General features: G+C 39.5%; 1 protein-coding gene across 1 annotated transcript; it reads left to right on the top strand.

The window, feature by feature from the left end:
* The first annotated feature begins 1040 nt into the window (after positions 1 to 1040).
* Positions 1041 to 18482, top strand: LOC306774784 (NACHT, LRR and PYD domains-containing protein 12-like). Its single transcript, XM_079264955.1, has 9 exons — positions 1041 to 1157; positions 3636 to 5278; positions 6415 to 6759; positions 8049 to 8216; positions 8313 to 8483; positions 8605 to 8820; positions 8907 to 9077; positions 17663 to 17836; positions 18328 to 18482. The coding sequence occupies exons 2-9, from the start codon at positions 3654 to 3656 to the stop codon at positions 18341 to 18343; spliced, it is 2886 nt and encodes a 961-aa protein (XP_079121081.1). The 5' UTR covers positions 1041 to 1157; positions 3636 to 3653; the 3' UTR covers positions 18344 to 18482.
* Positions 18483 to 19404: the final 922 nt, after the last annotated feature.

Genomic DNA, 19404 nt, shown 5'->3' with positions numbered 1-19404 from the left:
GCAGTGTTTCTTGATTTCAGGAAAGCATTTGATACCATCAACCACCAAGTCCTACGCAGCAATCTCACATACTTCATCATGAAGGAGTGTCCATAAGATCTTGCTACAGATCCGTTAAGATCTGTAATATTGGCTGCTTCATACGCTGCTTAGGCTCCTGCTCCATGTTGCAGAGATGTAGTCTGGCATGAACTGCAGAGTTTGTTTGGAGCTGAGCTTCTACATGCACATTAGTAATGTACACTAAGACTGTGTCCAATGACAATATATATATATATCTATATACAATATGTATATATACAATATATATACATATATATATATACGTATATATACGTGTATATATACATATATATGTGTATATATATATATATATATATATATATATATATATATATATATATATATATATATATATATATATATATATATATATGTATATATACATATATATGTATATATACATATATATATACATATATATATATATATATATATATATATATATATATATATATATATATATATATATATATATATATATATATATATATATACATATATATATATTAGGTCCAGCAGTACTATGCAAATTCTGTAATACAAACACTTATTCAAAATAAATAGAAAAATAAAATAAGAATCCAGAATATTTATGAGATTATATCTATAAAGCACATCTTGCCAAAGTAAATTTACTGTTGAACACAGTAGGCCCAGACCATCATTCTGCTTGCTTCAATGTTTTGACAAGACAAACAAACAAAACAAACCTAATGACCATCTTCCACGTGTGGTGTTTACATCATGTTGTTTAGGGTTTAGGATACAATCTTCATAGCGGCTCCAGTTTTAAACGCTGCGAAATATACAAACTTATGTTTAAGTCAAAGCATTTCTGGCTGTATTTTGTGAGTTCTGCTTATCGGCAGAGGGCTGGGTCTAGAAAATAAGTCTGAAAGGCAGCCATGGGTCCTCCTCTTCCTCCTCAGGAAGTCTACGTTCAGCTTCTCCAAATGCCCATCGGGTCGATGCAGCCTTGTAAACACTGTGATTTTATTTGAGAAATGATGTCGGGCCTGTTGTGTGCTTTGGTGAACAGGCTCCTGCAAAACTCGATGCGTCCTGTCTGAGCTTCATGGGTTTTCTGCTTTTCGGTAAGTTTGTCAGCCATGCTAATGTGTTGGTTAACACACATCGTCATCAAGCTGCTGCACCTCGACCAGGCAAAGTACGTTCATGTTTCTTCTCGGTAAACTCGCTGGGGTTGGTTTCAGACGCGACGTTTACTTTCATTTTGAATTTGATCCCAAGCAACGAAATTTTAGCTTCTTCTAATTACACCGTATTAATGATAATAAGTAACTTGTGGTATGGTATGGTCATATGGTAAAGCTTGGTATAGTTTATTTGTTTCACAGTTTGTTAAATTGTTCACCGTCTTTTATCTAGCTGTAACGGGCAATGACCGGAGTTAGTGAGCATGCGCAGAAGAACTTGTTAAGTCTGAAACATTTTTCTGTAGTTTTGAAAGCAGAGCTTAATAACAGAGGTTTTTGTTTACAGTATTACTGAACCAGTACTGATCCACCTATCATTTTATTGTAGTTTTCCTCCAAGCAGTTTGACCCTTTTGTAAACTTTAAACGTACTCTAGAGCAAAGTTTCTCCAGGCTTTCTGAAGGTTTTCTCCTGTTTTCTTTAGACTTCTCTTCTTTTCCTGCACATTTTCTAGCAAGCTTTTGTAACTAATCACTATTAGAAGAACTGGTCACCAATTTGTTCCTATTTCTTTAGTTGCATCTATTAAAAGTACAGAAGAAATGACGAGAGGCAGGTTTAGTGATTTATTCAATGAATAAGGCGATTGAAAATGGTTTACATAATAAAAACATTAAAAATGAAAGAAATAAAACAAATCAAAGAAATTAAATAGAACATTCTAAAAAACAAAGAGACAAAAGAATATGCACAGTGGGTTACACATGATACCATCAGTGGCAGTGTGTGTGGTAAAATTGATTCAGAAAGAAGGTGAAAAGGAGAAAGTCAGACATGATTTGAGAATTATTGTTTAGAGGAGAGTTCATGTTTTCTAGTAGTTTATTCCAAACATTAGGAGCAAAGAACTGAATACTGATTCTTTTTCTCTGGATGGAAAGCAAACTTAATAACATTTGACAAAGTCTTCTTGGGTCAGGACAAGGTCAGGCAAAAAAAGATAACATGAGAACCAGTGTAAGACCTAAAAAAAATAAAAAAAAAAACTATAAAGAGCAGATGAACAGGATCTTAAAGTGATGTCCTGAATGAAAAGGAACAAACCCTGCAAAGTTCTGACATAAGATCTGACAGATGCATCTGGACCTTCAGTAGATCCATCTATTGTTAGCCAAAGCTTTATCAAAGATTTTCTCCATTGCAAGGTGGCTGTGAAGAAGCCATTTTTAAGAAAGGGAAACTGGGAACAAAGGCTGAAGTTTGCCACATGACGTGAACTGGACTGAAAATCAGTGGCTTCTCTCTGGCTGGGCTCTCCAGAAACGCTGTCCAAAGACATTGACATGGGGTGGAAATCTGAAATGAAGATCCTGAGCTTGAAATAGTCTTTTAACAGATATTTATCAAAACTTTTGTAAAGGAATTAGACAGAGTGCGACAAAGTCTGCATGAATTTGAGGCTGTTTTGTAGGATCAGTCAGTACTTTGTCCTTCAGGTCATGGCCTTTCAGTTTTATAACTTGACTGTGTAGAGGATTTAACCACAGTCTTTAGCTTGGACTTATAAGACACGTAAACAAACCTTCTTGTTAGTATAAATTAGTATAATCCTAGGAATGAAGCCTGTTGAAACTTTAGCTCTAATACACAAGCAGAAGAAAGTGTTATGTAGATAGAAAATAGTAAAAAATAATTATGTACGAATAAGTTTTCTTCTAAACATGTTAGATTAGTTAGTCTCTTTAAATTCTCACTTGAGGTGAGTGTTAGGTTTTTTTTTTGTTTTTGTTTTTTTTTGTCTCTGTCGGCCTTGCAATGGACGTCCGTTTCAAATGTCACTGTCCTGTACAGTCATGTTTCATTGGAATGGTTGTTAGCCAATGCCTCCACAAGAGGGCAGTGTAGAGTTAAGCGTTCACCTTCAAGTTCCCACATCAGATTCTGACAGTAGAAAAGTGAGGAGGTGATCATGTAAAATACCAAGAAGAAACATAAAAAAAATAGGCAGTGCAGTTAGATGGTGCTCTGTGGGGCCATTAAAACATTGGCATCTTTTTTTTTTGTTCTTTTTGCAGGTCACACATCAGCATTACTGTCTAACATTGCTTTCACGTCTTCACTGTAGTATTACTTCATTGTACTGATGTGTACATATGTACAGATCTCCAAGAACCCATAAAGTCGACCAAATTAAACACGTAAATGATTTAGAACATAATTGAAAGGCTTCATATCCATCTTCTGCATAGAGCACAAATGGGCCTTAATTGTTGCTCTAGGGTTTTTGCGAAAACATGCCAGCAAGCATGTTTTCGCAAAAACCCTTACTGAAACACACCCCTTGTTGTTGAGATAGAAGAAACACAAAGTTATGTTTATTGTGTTTCCTTTACTATATGTCTCATCTTTTACAGAACATCTGGGCCTCTACGATGAATATCCAAACCTGTCTTAAAACTGTACTGAGGAACAAATACCAGAAACTGAAAGAGGAATATTCTGAATGCTTGCTAATTCCTTTGAGGCTCAGCTATCGGAGGATCAAGCAAGAACTCTCCCAAGAGGATTTGCACCAACATGAGTTTCGACGTTTTCACGTCTCTGAAAATCCCAAATGTGGTACTTTTGAATATGACCCAGTCCTCGACTTGTTGTCGTGCGAATGCAATCACAGCTACAGCAAAAAAACAGTCCTCACTATTGGAGTGAGTGGCATTGGAAAAAGCACAGTGGTGCAGAGCTGGGCTCTTGCGTGGGCAGAAGGGGTCTGCTTTGGCGTTCACTGTCTGCTTCCTTTCAATTTTTGGGAGTTAAGTTTGATAAAACACAAACTGAGCCTAAACGAACTTCTCTCAGAATTTTACCCAATTTTGAAGAAGCCTGATGCCTCCAGCCTGAATGACGACAAAGTGTGGTTTGTCTTTGATGGACTTGATGAGTTTAAACACCAGCTAAACTTCAGCTGTCCGACTGTGAGCGATGTTTCTGCAACCTCAATGGTAGATGTGATCATCGTCAATCTGATCAAGGGTAATTTGCTTCCCAGAGCGCATATATGGATAACAAGCCGATATTCTGCTATAACACAAATTCCTGATTGCTATTTGCTTAAGGAGACCGAGGTGCTGGGGTTCACTGACCAGCAGAAGGAGCAGCACTTCTATGCAATAATTGGAAATGATGAACTGGCCCAGAAAGCCATTGACCATGTGAAAATCACAAAGAGCCTGGACATCCTTTGTCAGATACCTCCAGTATGCACCATTGTGGCCAATGTTTTGAAGGACCACCTAGAAGGAAAAGATAGATATAAATTCAGTCCTCTGAGCATAACCCAGATCTACACTCTGGGTTCCAAAATGCTGGAAGAGTCCAACTCCGACATTCTTTCCAAGCTGAAGAAGCTAGCGCTGCTTCTGATGGGGGAGGGTAATGTTATATACGAGAGTGATCTCTCAAAGGTGCACATGAGTGTTGAGGAAGCATTCGATTTCACAGAAGACTGCCCACTGGTGCTGAGAGAGGAGATGGGGCTTCACGGCATCACCGTGTTCCGCTTCTGCCATTCCAGCATACAGGAGTTCTTGGCTGCATCAGCTAAACTGGACAAGATTGAGGCCCAGGATCTTTCTCTTCGCTCCAGTTGTTGCCAGAGTCTGGTGGACGAGCAGCTAAACCACCCTGATGGGAAATTTGACGTCTTCCTGCGATTCATCTTTGGCCTCATTAAGGAGCGCCAGTTGTTCGAATCGTCTGACAAGCTCTTTATACACACCACAATGATGATCTTCAAGTATTTCTCTTCTCCTGCTGGCGTCAGTTTGTTTTACTGTCTGAGGGAGTACAACAGCCAGGCTTTATTGGACGAGGTCAAGTACTGTCAGAGACTAGGATTTAACCCGAACCCAGAGTACACATCGATGTGCTGGGATTTATTGTTGGAAAGGATGAAGAGTGTTGACGGGCTGCAAGAGGATTTTGAGCTGAAAGCATCAGAGAGATGTGATGAGAACCTCCTCCGGCATATACCGGATATTTATAAGTCAAGAAAAGCCATGTAAGTTTATACTGCCTTCCGTTATTAGTTACATGCACTCATTGGCTTCTTTATCAGGTTAATTTTGTTAGTAATGTGTTGGACCCTTTTTTTCTTTCAGAACAGCCCTAATTATTGGTGTAAAGATTGAACAATGTGTTGGAAATATTCCTGAGATTTTACTCCATATTGACATGATAGAATCTCTCAGTCACAAAGATTTGACATGAAATTAATTATGATTAAATTTATGCTGCCTTGGCAAAAAAAAAAAAAAAAAAAAAAAATTCCATAAAACACAAAAAAAGAGTCACAATAATGAATGTTTCCAGCTTTTGATATAACAAAACAGTTCAAAGCAGTATCCTTTCTTTAAGCTTGTGCAGCATCAGCATAATTTGAGAGGCATTATTTTCACCAAGTTCTCGTGTTAATGAGGAGAGAGCAAGAACATTGTGTATCACACAGCACACTCAGGCGCACATGCATGATGATAAGTTCGCATTCCACCACATCCCAAAACTGCTCTCATGGAGTGAGATATGGTGACTGTGGAGGACTTTGGAGTAAAGCAAATATTCAATAATGCAGTTGGAGATGGTTTAAGCTTTGCCACTTGGTACATTATCCTGCTGAAAGTAGTCATTAGAAGATGCTACACTGGTCATGACTGGACAGACATGGTCAGCAACAATACTCAAGTAGGCTGTAGTGGTTAAACCATGCTACTCCTGGTAAAAATTAAAAAAAAAAAAAAAAAAAAACTAGATCAGCAGTTTTTGAAATACTCAGGCCAACAACCATCGCATGTTCTTCCTCATTGATGCTTCATCAAGTCATCTTGACCATGTCTACAAGACTATTGTGTTGAGTTGCTGCTATATGATTTGCTGATTAGATATTTATGTTAATCAGTTATTCAACAGGTAGACCTGATAAAATGTGGCAGATGAGTACGTATTTCATCATTACTATTTACATTCAATGTTAATGGATGTACCATAGTAGGTTAATACAACCTCACATAAACAGCATTACATGTCACACTCTGTTCAACCAAACTGAATCAAAATGGAGCACCACCTTTTGAAGGGTGGTGATGAAACTATAGCTGGCAAATTATTCCTGAGGTGTGTTTAACTCTTTCCTTCTCACAGGCTGCGGTTCTCCAACCTGACAGACAAATGCTGTCCAGCCTTGGCATCGGTGTTGAGCACGAAGGAGGTTTACCTGAGAGAGCTGGACCTGGGATACAACAGCATCAGTGACGACGGTGTCAGAGACCTCGCAGAAGGGCTGAGCAGTCAAAGCTGCAGATTAAAAGTTCTCCGGCTGCAAGGCTGCAGGGTGACCTCACAAGCTTGTCAACACCTTGCCAGGGCCATGACACTGACCCAGAAACTGCAAGAGTTGGATCTTGGATGTAATGAAATAGGAGATGAAGGACTCCGATATCTTTCCGCTGGTTTGAGAGATCCGAATTGCCAGATAGAAACACTCAAGTAAGTATTTAGAAGTTAACCTCTGGAAGTATTCTTATTGTACACTTCGTAGCAGGCGTCACCACCTTCAGACTTCTTGGGTCACTGTCCTGCAGGTTTTTGATGTTTTCCTGCTTCACTCGAATAAAATGGTCCTCAACTTCTTTTTGTCCAATTCTGCTGAAGCCGTCTCATGGCCCATTAATTTGAGTCAGGTGTGTTGCATCAGAAAAACATCTGAAACCAGCAGATCAGTGATCTAGGAGGTACACGCTGCTGATTCCTGCAAAGTAGTTTTGTCATTCATATCAAGAAACTCACTTACTTATTTATCATTAATATTGATAATAGAGTCAGTCATAATGTGTTTAGCTTACAGAAGCATCCATACCCAGAATGCATTGGTTTGTGGAAACCTCGGTAGCTGTAGTTACAGCTTTGAGTTGTCTGAGAGATAAACTTATTATCCTCCTGACGGATTGACTTTCCCAAATTTTGTGCTCCCTTTAAATAAATGAGCATAAAAATGATCATTCCTGTTTAAATGAATGACATAAAAGACGCTCATGCTATTATCATCAAATACGTTCTTGTCCTCTGCAATGGACCAGAGATGTACATTTTCTGTCGTCTGCTAATTGCCGGGAGAAGTTCCGGCCCAACATGTCCCTGAATTGAACTAAGCAATGAAGAAAATGAATGGATGTCTTCTGACCTGCCAGATGTTGCATTCACCTTAAGCAGGTTTAGTGCAGTGCAGCATGGACCTTATCACTCAAATGTTATGATGAGTATTTGGATGGCTCTTGTAAAGTTGGGTTATTGTGACAGTTTGGTTTCCTCGTGCTCAATTTGCCTGGATGTTTGAAAAGAGTTTAATCTCTTCCAGACTGCTTTGCAGACTCAGATTTTTCAAGCCAACATTTGGGATTTTTGTGATTCCATTGTGATGGAATCACAAAAATACGTGACAGGCGGTAATGCACGCGGACATGAACTGAGACCAAATTTGGTTCAAACCCACATTGTTCATAACCTACTTTGAAAAAGTTTAGTTCATCAAATATAAACATTGTGTGGTTCAGTGTGAAAATAAAGTGATTTTATTTTTTTACATGATAAATAAAAACTGTCGTCCAGTGATTTTTTTTCTTTTTTTCGGGAAGTTAAATGAGTCTGATTCTTTAATGAGCATAACTTGCTTTCTGACTTCCTGACATTAGACTATTCACTAGGAAACAAAAATATTTTTTAAGATAGAATTCTACTTACACAAATGTGTGTTGTTGTTTTTTTTTTTTTAAAACCAGACTTTCGCAGTGCAACATCAAAGAGAAGGGCTGTGGTTATCTGGCCTCGTCCTTGCAGAAGAACCCGGAGTATCTTAAAGTTTTGGATCTGAGCATCAATGAAATCGGAAACAAGGGAGCCAACCAGCTCTTTGAAAAATTCAACATCTCAAATCTACATAAACTGGAGTGAGTATGACTGTGTAGACATCCTCTTTGTCCACATAAATAAAGGGACTTCCCTTCTTTGATAGTATTTTGTCTATCTTCATGTCACGATGGCAGGATGTACCACTGTGGCCTCACCGAGCTGAGCTGTGTTCACATCAGGGAAGCTCTGAATCTGGAACGCAGCACTCTGGTTGACCTCAATCTGAGCAACAACAGTCTGAAAGATGCAGGATTCAAGCTCATCTGTGAGGGCATGTACGCGTGGTGTAGTCTGGAGAGACTCAAGTAAGGATGCCTCGCTCTTTGTGGTCAAGAATGTTCAGATCAAAATGAATATGTGCAGGAACCGGCGCTTGATAAGCCAAAATGACTGACTGATCAGGGTTTTCTTTTTGTTTCCCTTCAGTGTTTCAAGATGTGGAATCACAGGAAGGGGCTGCGCTTTCCTGGCGAAGGTGCTGTGTTCAGTCTCTCAGCTGTACAGCGGGTTGGTGCAGCAGACAGATTGGCAGGCGGTGGAGCTGAGAGACCTGGACCTCAGCATGAACTGCCTTGGAGACAGCGGGGTCAGACAAATATCCGATGGCCTGAGGAATCCCATCAGCCACCTGAAAACTCTCAAGTGAATGAACGTTTACATAAACGTTTTCCTGCCATCATGCTCTTCTTTGAGATGAATGAACGCAGCATCGTTTTGTCTCATTTCAGCCTGAGTCACTGCAACCTGACTGATGATTGCTGCGCTGAGCTGGGAGCAGGACTCGGCTGCCAGGAGAACATCAGCGAGCTGGATCTGTCTGGAAACTATCTCCAAGATAAGGGAGTCAGAAAACTCTGCATGGGAATCAGGAGCCCCCTGTGCATACTCAAGAAGCTCTCGTAAGTTCTTTTTTTTTGTTGTTTTTTGTTGACATTACAAAGAGCTGCACATTTGCTTGTCAGGGAGGCTGTGCATACAACAACTGTAATACCCAAAGAGCTGCAAGAACATCTTAAGTTTAGCTACGACTTGTAAAAGAACAAAAAGAAAAAAAAAATATAAAGCATCAAGTCTCCTAATAGCATGCAGGACAGTGTTTTATGGTCTTATGAGACCAAGTTTGAACTTTTGACATTAATTACATAAGAATGAACACTAAAAAGAACTACATACTCACAGCGAAGCATGGCGGTGGTAGCCTCATGCTTTGGGGTTGCTGTTATTAAGCTAAAAGAGGGGTTTTAATCAAGGTGGAGGGAATCCTTTTTTCTTCTTTTTATCTCCAGCAGCCATGTTTTGACAGTAACTGAACAGGTGAGAGGTCAGAGAGAGCAGGGAAGGGCATGCAGCAAACAGCCCCGTGTCGGGACTCGAGCCTGATCCAAGGAGGATCAGAGGAGCTGCAGCCTCTGTACTTAGTAGCTGCTCAACCAATTCTGCTGTGCCAGGAATTTTGGCCAGTTCAAGCACTTGTCATTTTATAGCCCAACACCTTCAGACGTCTGCTAGTATGTGGAAGCTCAAGAGGAATTTCCCCTTTCATCATGACAGTGACCCCAAGCAGACATTCAGGTATTCATAAAATATGGCCAAGTTATGATGTAGCAGGTTGATGGATTGATCCCCAAGCAGACTGAGTGCTGGAATGTCCAAATATGCAACCAGCTTATTGTATGTTTTCTTTTTTTCTTGTTTTCCCAAATCAGATTAGTTTGTTTGTTTGCCTTTTAAATTTAATGTAATATATAAGTAGTTTAGTCAATTTTTTCTATTCTATATAGTCGTAGTGAAGAAGGAGCTGAGCCAGAAGTTTAACAGTCAATCTGTGTTCCTATCCTCACCTATGGTCATGAGCTGTGGGTCGTGACCGAAAGTAGAGATTGCGAATACAGGCAGCTGAAAAGAGTTTCCTCCGCAGGGTGGCCGCGCTCTCCTTTAGAGATAGGGTGAAAAGCTTGGTCATCCGGGAGGTGCTCAGAGTAAAGCCGCTGCTCCTCCACATTGAGAGGAACCAGTTGAGGTGGCTCGGGCATCTGGTCAGGATGCCTCCTGGTGAGGTGTTCTGGGCATGTCCCTGCAGGAAGAGACCCCGGGGAAGACCCAGGACACGCTGCTGGCTTGGGAACGCCTTGTGATCCCTCCTGATGAACTGAGCTTAGAGTGCTGCCCTCACAACCCGACCCTGGATAAGGGGCAGAAAATAAATAGATGGATGGATGGATGGATGGATGGATGGATAGACAACTGGACAGATGGATGGATGGGAGAAGAAGAAAAAGAAAGCCCTATTTTAGCCCTTTTTTACCAAATAAAGTTGGGATTTTTATTTGAGCTGTCAAAATTGACACATTAACTCCAAGTTAATCTCAAGTTAATCTTAATTTTTTATGGGATTTCTGTTAAAACCAAACAAATCTTCATCTTGCCATATTAAAAATCTGAATCTGCCATTATTTCTGCAAAGGAAGCAAATTTCAGACACTTAGGTGCTTTGTGAACCGAACTAGAATAAATAAATAAATAAATACATTTTAAAAAAGCACTTTATCCTCCTTGTTTCTGAAGTTTCTGACAATTTTCAAGCCTAAATCTTTTTCATCGTGTGTCCATCAAAAGCAAAGCTCAAAAAGACTGGGACCACTTCAGAACATCGTTGATGAGCACAGATCAGGGGAGTCGGGTAATTTCACTCAATTTGAAGACGATCATGTGAGAATCTTCCACGGTATTGTCACCGTACACATGCCCTTGGTTTCAGTGCAGAAACACAATGTACAGACTGAAGGACGCAAGAGATATCATATTATCATTTCACCTTCATGTGGCCAGAAACACGACTCTGCAGTCTGTGTTAACTATATTTACTGAGCAGCACAGTTTGACATGTTTCTGCCTCGAGTTGATGGAGATGGGTTTGGATGTCATTCCTATGTTTTCTCATCTCCCCGCAGTTTGTTCAACACAAACATTGTGGATGCATGTTGTTGTGGATGCATGTTGTTGTGTAAGCTATGCGCGTGCTAGAGGAGCTGGGCACTCAGACCATATGCATAATCCCGAGATTTCTGTTTTCATTTGCTTAACTTAAAGGTTTAAAATTTATTATTCGTACTAATAATGTTTTATGAACTAATGGTAATGATGATGTTTACAGACTCTCTTTAGGTTCTTTTTCTTTGCAACAAATATTGTGGGATTTATTGTTTTAACAAAGGGACTATTGTGGGTGGGGAAGGGAAAAAAACCTTTGCCTGTAGCACCACCTGGAAACAGCTGCATCCAACTGGAGTCGCAGTTGTCTGACAAGCACAGATCTATCTATTCTATTATATTCTCTTCTACAGTCACTGAGCAGACACATTTTTATTCAAAGTGACTTACATATGAGTGAGAACAACACAAGCATGAAATCAAACAGTAAAGGACATCATAGGAAGGTGCTCGTGGACTGTCCAGTTGGACGCAGGTCCTTACATTAAGTGCTATAGCCTTATTTTTTGTTTTTGTTTTTCTCCCTTCCCACCCCACAATATTACCTATGTTAAAATACAAAGAATTAATACTATAATGGTTGATGCAAAGAACTGGGTTAAGTTCTCCAACTTTCCAACAAATATAGCTGTACTAAGTGTTGAAGTGCTCTCTTGGAGAGCTGAGTCTTTAGCTTGAAGCAAGTAAAGTGCGATTAGCAGTGGAGTGACATGAGCTTGTTTGGGTTGGTTGAAAACCAGACGCGCTGCAGTGTTCTGGATCATCTGCAGAGGTTTAATAGAACATGCAGGCAGACCTGCCAGTAGGGAATTGCAGTAATTGATGCGTGAGATGACCAGAGCCTGAACCAAAAGCTGAGTTGTGTGTTCTGAGAGCAAATCGGCAAGTTCGGACAACCGAGGCAACATGGACCTTAAAGGTCAACTGCTCATCCACCATGACCCCAAGATTCCGGGAAGCAGACGTAGGAACAAGTGTGATAGAGTCCAGTTTCACACTTAATTGCGAGTGTAAGGAAGGATTGGCTGGACAGACAATGAGCTCTATCTTGGAAAGATTGAGCTAAAGGTGGTGAGCCTTCATCCATGCAGAGATATCAGCAAGGCAAGCTGATATTCTCATTGAGACGGTTGTGAGGAAAAGCTGAGTGTCATCATGTCCTATACTGTTTGATTTCTTGCTTGTGTTTTTCTCACTGTCATGTGGAAGTCATTTTGGATAAATCCTTCTGCTCTTCTGACTTGAATTGAATTGAATTGAATAGAATAGAATAGAATAGAAATGTGAGGCTCTGTTCAAACTGGAGTGAAACGGAGAGACTTGAGGTCACTCTGGGAGTCTTATTGAACAGAAGGGAACCTTACCACATGGTTGATTAGATTGTGATGACGCCTTGTACTTGCCGCTGCTCCCAGAGCTCCTTTCAGTAAAACAAATAGTTTCTCCAGGTCTTTCATTCCTTCAGCCATAAAGCCATTGAATTCTGTCTCCAGTGTTTTTATTTGACTGGGACTGTTGCCCAGACCTCTGTCTTTTTAAAGATTTATTGATATGTTCTATACTTATTCTGGTCATATTATGTTTTTTTTATAGACCATTGTTGTGTGACTGATTGTCGATATGTGATGTGGGTAAGCTACAAATGAATTATCCTTTTGGATGTTAAAGTTGTCTTATGTCTTAACGAGCCAGCGTTGTGTTGACACATAACAGACAACTGAACATCAATCAAAAACCAAAAACTTGTGAGCTAAACACAATATTTCAGCATGGTGTGCAGTGGGTCCAGAAAAAAAAAAATGATTAAACTAGACTAGTGAAGAAGTAGAAATGTCATGACTAACAAAACACCAAAAACTATCAACAGCCAATGAACAGGATCTACAGTGGGGCTCCAAAGTTTGGGCACCCCTGGTAAAAAATTATTTTAATGTGCAAATGAGGAGCTTTAAAAAGATGGAAAATCTCGAAAAGGCATCAAATTACAGTTTAGACATTCTTATAACATGTAAAAAAAAAGTTACATCTTATTTCCATCATTTAAACCTTCAAAATAACAGAAAAGAAAAGATGGCATCTGTAAAAGTTTGGGCACCCTGCAGAGTTAGTACCTTGTACGCCCCAAATTTGACAACAGAGACCTGACAGTGTCCTGGATTGTTTACAGTTAGTGTCTGGAAAGACCAGGTGATGTCAATCTCAAAGGTTTTAAATGCTCAGACTCATCTGACCTTACCTCAACAATCGGCAACATGGGTTTCTCTAAGCAGCTGCCAAGAACACTGAAACTGAAAATAGTTGATGCTCACAAAGCAGGAGAAGGGTGTAAGAAAATAGCAAAGTGTTTTCAGATGCTAATATCCTCTGTTCTGAATGTAATCAAGAAATGGCGGTCATTTGGAACAGTGGAAGTTAAAGCAAGATCTGGAAGACCAAGAAAAATATTAGAACAGCTCACAAGATTGTAAGAAAAACAAGTCAAAACCCAAGTTTGACTGCACAATCCCTCCAGGAAGATCTGGCTGATACTGGAGTTGTGGTGCACTTTTCCACTATAAAGAGATACTTGTACAAATATGGCCTTCGTGGAAGAGTCATCAGAAGGAAACTTCTTTTACGTCCTTATCGCAAAAATCAGCATTTGAAGTTTGCAAAGGAACATATAGACAAGCCTGATGCATTTTGGAAACAAGTTCTGTGGATTGATGAGGTTAAAATTGAACTTTTTGGCCGAACTGAGCACAGGTAGGTTTGGCGAAGAAAGGGCACACAATTTAATGAAAAGAACCTCTATCCAACTGTTAAGCATGGGGGTGGATCAATCATGCTTTGGGGTTGTATTGCAGCCAGTGGCACAGGGAACATGTCATGAGTAGAACGAAAAATGAATTCAATGGGATTTGGATGCTAACCTAATGCCATCTGTGGAAAAAGCTGCAGTTAAAGAGAGGATGACTTCTGCAAATGGATAATGATCCTAAAAACACCTCAAAATCCAGGGTGGATTACATCAAGAGGCATGAACTGAAGGTTTTGCCATGGCCTTCACAATCTCCTGACCTCAACATTATTGAAAGTCTACGGACAGACCTTAAAAGAGCAGTGTGTCACAGATGGCCCAGAAATCTCAAAGATCTGGAAGACATTTTCAAGGAAGAATGGGTGAAGATACCTCAAACAAGATTCAAAAGACTATTGGCTGGCTATAAAAAGTGTTTACAAGCTGTCATATTGCCAAATGGGGGAATAGAAGGTACTAACTATGCCGGGTGCCCAAACTTTTGCAGAGGCCATTTTTTGTTTTCTGTTATTTTAAAAGTTAAAATGATGGAAATAAGATCAAACTTTTTTTGCCATGTTATAAGTGTCTAATCTGTAATTTGACACCTTTTGGAGATGTTTCATCTTTTGTTAGCTTCTTTTTGGCACATTAAAATAAACTTTTACCAGGGGTGCCCAAACTTTGGAGCCCCACTGTAAAATATCCAACATCCAGCAAAGATCTTTAGTTGATCTGTATGCTGTTTGTTGAAGCTTTATCAGGAATGGTCTCCATGGAACGGGAAGGGAAATGAGGAGAAAACATCTGAGCTATGACACATGACACAAGGACTGGATTGAAAATCCGTGGCCACAGGTCTGATGGAGGAATGAATCTTCCCCAGAACTAGGACCTCAACATTGTTGTAACAGTGTTGTATCATCTGAAAAGATACCAGAGAAAATAGTAGAAACAGTCATAGACATCCTTCAAAAAGTCTGGAGAACCTTTCCTGAAGACTTCTTAAAGAGACATGAGAAATGTCAGAGAAACAGAATCCTACCTGCATGAATATACTATCTATGGTAATTTGATGGGATCATTTCTCGTGTTTAATCATTCTACCTGCATTACTATAACCTGTTGAATATGGTGGCATACTTGGATGGTAGTTCTCCCCGTTTATGTGTGGGTTCTGTCCAGGTACTCAAGCTTCCAACCATTGTCCAAACACATCCATATTTGGTTGGTTGGTTAATGTTAATTGTCCCTAGGAGTGAATGCGAGTGTCAATGTTTACTTTTCTCTCTGTGTGGTCCTGTGATGGACTGGCAACCTGTCCAGGGTGTACCTTGCCTCTTGCCCAGTGATAGCTGGGATAGGCTGCAGCCTCCCCACAACTCTTAATTGGATTAAGCGATTAAGAAAATAACTGATTTTGATGGGATCACACTGCCAATGTTTCCAACCTTTTATAAATATGTTCCAGTTTGATTTTTGAACACCCTTTCAGCATCATTTCATAAGGCCATACCTACAGATTGTATACATCATTAATCCAAATATATGTGAATTAATGATCTTTACAAAAAAATTAGGTGATAACATCAACTGTGCCATTCCTTAAAGGTGGAGTATGTAAGATTTTCAATATTTTCAAAATAAATTAACTAATAAAATAACTACAATCATAATTAGATAGTTTTTTGAACATGTAGGTTCCAGTCTGTCCATATTTGATGCGTTATTAAATTACAAGTTTAATTAATGACAAATGACAAAAAGCACTTTTTTTTACTGGTAGGCAAACATTTAAGAGGGGCCTTTGTCATTAATTAAACTTGTAATTTAATAACACATCAAATATGGACAGACTGGAACCTACATGTTTAAAAAAATCTATCTAATTGTGATTGTAGTTATTTTTTTAGTTAATTTATTTTGGAAATATTGAAAATCTTACACTCCACCTTTAAACCCACTAAAATTATGAGTTAGAAATCAGTGTGGACACATTAAATACTTCCAATGTTGTAATTTGACAGCAAAATAAACATCTATACTTGAGCACAGTGATGAGAGTAGCTTTTTACTTGAAGGAAAAAAACATAGAACAGATGTGAGAAATGGTGGATCAGATGAAAACTGTTCCTGGATGAAGTGTAAAAAACAGTGTCTGTCTGATGCCTGCTCTTCTTTTCTGCAGATGTGATCTCAAACAGATTTACCTAGACTGAATGTAATTGTTTTTTTATGTAGTGATGCAGTCAGGTCCAGAGATATTGGATTCTTGGGTAAAAAGGCAAACAGCGGTGTTAGTGTTAACATCTGGACTGATGTGTAAGATAATGAAAGAAAAACTTGTTTTAATATCTGTATAATAATATGATATAGAAATCTATTTTCAGGAGGCCTCCAAATCATTGAAAAAAAAAAGAATATGGCCGACTTTTATCAAATAAATTTAACGTTATTTGGCAACATCTTGGCGAGAGAAGCTGATATTAAGCTCGTAGGCACTTTGTTACTGCTGTTAACCAAATCCATTAAAAACACTGTTGTCCTTGCTTATGAAGTTTCAGCGAACACATGAACACAAGCAGCTAACCCGTGAAAACACCCGGTAACCAGCTGTTCTGCTGCTGGAAACTCATCAACTAGTTTCATTAATGTAAGGAGACAAATTAACATAGTGATAAAACAGCTGCTTTATTGACATGTTTTCAGCACTTCATTGTAAGTTTGTAAATAGCTACATGTTCACTAGTGAGTGGCTCATATGGATCAGACTACCATCAGCATCATCATCCCCGGTAGCTGATGAAGGTCCTGCTCCAGGCCTACGGTCAATCGCTGTTGTAAATTTGGCAGCTTTTTTCTTTCATTGTGCAGTTTTTCTCCTCCTTCTCTCCGTTTCCTCTCCTCAGTTCTGACTGGTAGCAACATTCATCTGCATGGAGCCAGAAAGGCTTTAAAGTTTGTGACTGGTTCAGCTTCCTGTCTTTCCATAACAGAACCAATGAGATGCAGATCAAGGTGTCTTATGGTCAGCAAATTAAGCTCTGTGTTGATTCTTTTGATGAATTGCTCACAGAAACCACAGTGAGGGGGGGGGGGTTGCAATCTGCTCAGGCTGAGTCTTATGGACCAGTCAGCCCAATAAATTTCCATTGACCAACTGGGAAAATGTTCGGTACGCCAACTGACCAGTCTGTCCCTGGGTAATAGTGATGTATTGTGATCTCAAACCAGTTATTTAAAGCCCTTCATGACCACCAGAGAAGGACACTGTATTGTTACTTTCCTGACAGAATGTACACAGGATGAGACGCAACACACACACACACACACACACACACTTTCTCACCCAAATCACCAGCAGGCAAAGCACTGAGCTGCTGCAGCTGTGTGAGCCACCATTTTCCAATATGAAACACGGAAGTCTGTGTAGAAAATTAATAACACAGTGCTTCTCGTCATGTTGTTGTGTACTTTCAGAGTGTTTTGGGATATCAAATAAACAATGAGGATGTTACTGTTTTTTTTTCTCTGTTTAACTTGTCAGTACAACAGCTCCACATACACACTTGTGTTAATGAAAGATCTGATGTTTGACTCTTGTGAAAGGCTCTGTTTGGATAATAGTGCAAAAAGTAAAGTTTTTAGTACTGAATATTACCTGATTGTTTAATACTGAAAAAGTGAATCATTTGTGTTGTGTTTTTCCCCCAGACTGAGGACCTGTGGCCTGAGCTCCAGAAGCATTCATTTCCTGACAGCAGCCCTGCAGTCAAACCCCAAACATCTGACAGAAGTGCACTTGATGGGCAACAACCTGGACGACTTTGACATCAGAGTGCTCACAGATCTCATAAAGAGCCAGAATTATTCCCTGCAGATTTTAGAGTGAGTTATTATTTTACTAATGTCACTGCAGATTTATTTCCATCTCAGGCTGATGGGTGCTGCCCTTTAAAGGCTGTGTTGTCAGCATTTGTATTCATACAATGGCAAAGAAAATCAGTGATTTATATGAAAAATGTGTTTCATAGAAGAAAATTTACATTTCTTTCAGTTTCCATCAGAATTTTGTTAATGGCTGCACATAGATGGATGGTTTTGATATGATGAAAGCCTCTTAACGGTGCAGCGCAAAAGCAAGCTGTAAATACAAGCTTTGATCACTTTGAAACCCAAAAGAAGATTTTTGCTAATTAAATAACAAAAACACTATATATTCACATCTTAGAAGATGAAGAGAATAAAACAGTCAAGGAGACTGGGACATGGCAGCTTTTCATAGTGGATGATGAGATTAAAAAAAAATTCCTTGAAACAAAAATGTCACATCGGATCAAAACACTCATGTACCCTGTTTTTGTTTTCTTATCTTTCAGTGTCACTGCAGACTGAAGACACAACAAACTCCAACTTCTCTCCGTTCAGCTGAACCAAGAAGCAGGCACCTTCATGACTTTAAACGGAAATTCACATTTGACTTCATCTTACATAGTATTTTATAGTTATTTGAAAAATTATTTTTCATAAAAATGCCAACTGATTTATTGAAGCTTCAACCTTTAAACTTTTTTTAAGCAATGTTTGTCAATGTTGATGTAAGAAACTTTGTAAATAACTACTGTTGTGTATTCAGCACGTGCCATACTTTGTTTGCAGACGAGCATTAATAAATAAGAGAATTGTTATTGCACCAAGCTGAGCAGTGACTTCAGTTCTTACGCTGCTGCGGAGCTCCATCTGGTGGTGGAGGCTGGTATTGTTACTAAATGACGCATATGACGGTGGTTGACACAGCATTACCTTGTCTGCGTCTGGTAGGACAGCAGCGCGGCCAGCAGCAGCATCTCCTGTTTCCTCCCAGCGGACCAGTCAACGCAACTCGCAGGTAGGAGGTAAGGTGACAGATCTTTTCCAATAAAAAGAAAAAAAAAACCATTTATTTCTGTCGTATCGGTTTCTCTTGTAATTGAAAGGGGAGTTTTCTCTGAGACATGCAATGACTCTTATGTAATTGCATATCACTAAGTATGAATACAGCTGAGCTGTGTGTCTTTGTGAGTGCTGTAATTTGATAAAGGCGAGCAGTCCCCACAGAAAAAAGTGCAGAAGGGTGTGGAGGGTTGGTTAGGCCTGAGTGGCGCAGTTTCAGCGGAGAATATTCCAGCTGGCAGTCATGCGGGAATCTTGTGTCACTCATCATTCCGCTGCCTGAGGAGAGAAAACACCTCCGTCTGGACCAGGAGGATGCTGAGACGCGCAGACCTTCCCCAAACGCCCTCAACTCTGCAGAGTCACGATTGACGCCTGTTTATTGCGGCAGAACGCATTTTACTGTAATGTTTATCAGCCAATCGTTAGTTTTAATTAAGCGAGACTTCATTTTTGGGTCGACATCTCTGAACAGGCGAGACATGTGCGCATGTCTGAATAAACACCAACTTTAAACGTTATTC

The sequence above is a fragment of the Telmatherina bonti genome, assembly GCF_933228915.1.
Source record: "Telmatherina bonti genome assembly, chromosome: 3".
In the NCBI taxonomy this organism is placed as follows: Eukaryota; Metazoa; Chordata; class Actinopteri; order Atheriniformes; family Telmatherinidae; genus Telmatherina; species Telmatherina bonti.
The sequence above is the reverse complement of the archived record's forward strand: the minus strand, read 5'-3'. Positions and strand labels throughout refer to the sequence as shown.

Bases quoted from the DNA above. Each gene is read 5' to 3' on its own strand.
- LOC306774784 (XM_079264955.1), top strand. From the start codon at position 3,654: ATGAATATCCAAACCTGTCTTAAAACTGTACTGAGGAACAAATACCAG. The intron at 5,279-6,414 runs GTAAGTTTATAC...TCCTTCTCACAG, and splicing joins TATAAGTCAAGAAAAGCCAT to GCTGCGGTTCTCCAACCTGA. The intron at 8,484-8,604 runs GTAAGGATGCCT...GTTTCCCTTCAG, and splicing joins TGTAGTCTGGAGAGACTCAA to TGTTTCAAGATGTGGAATCA.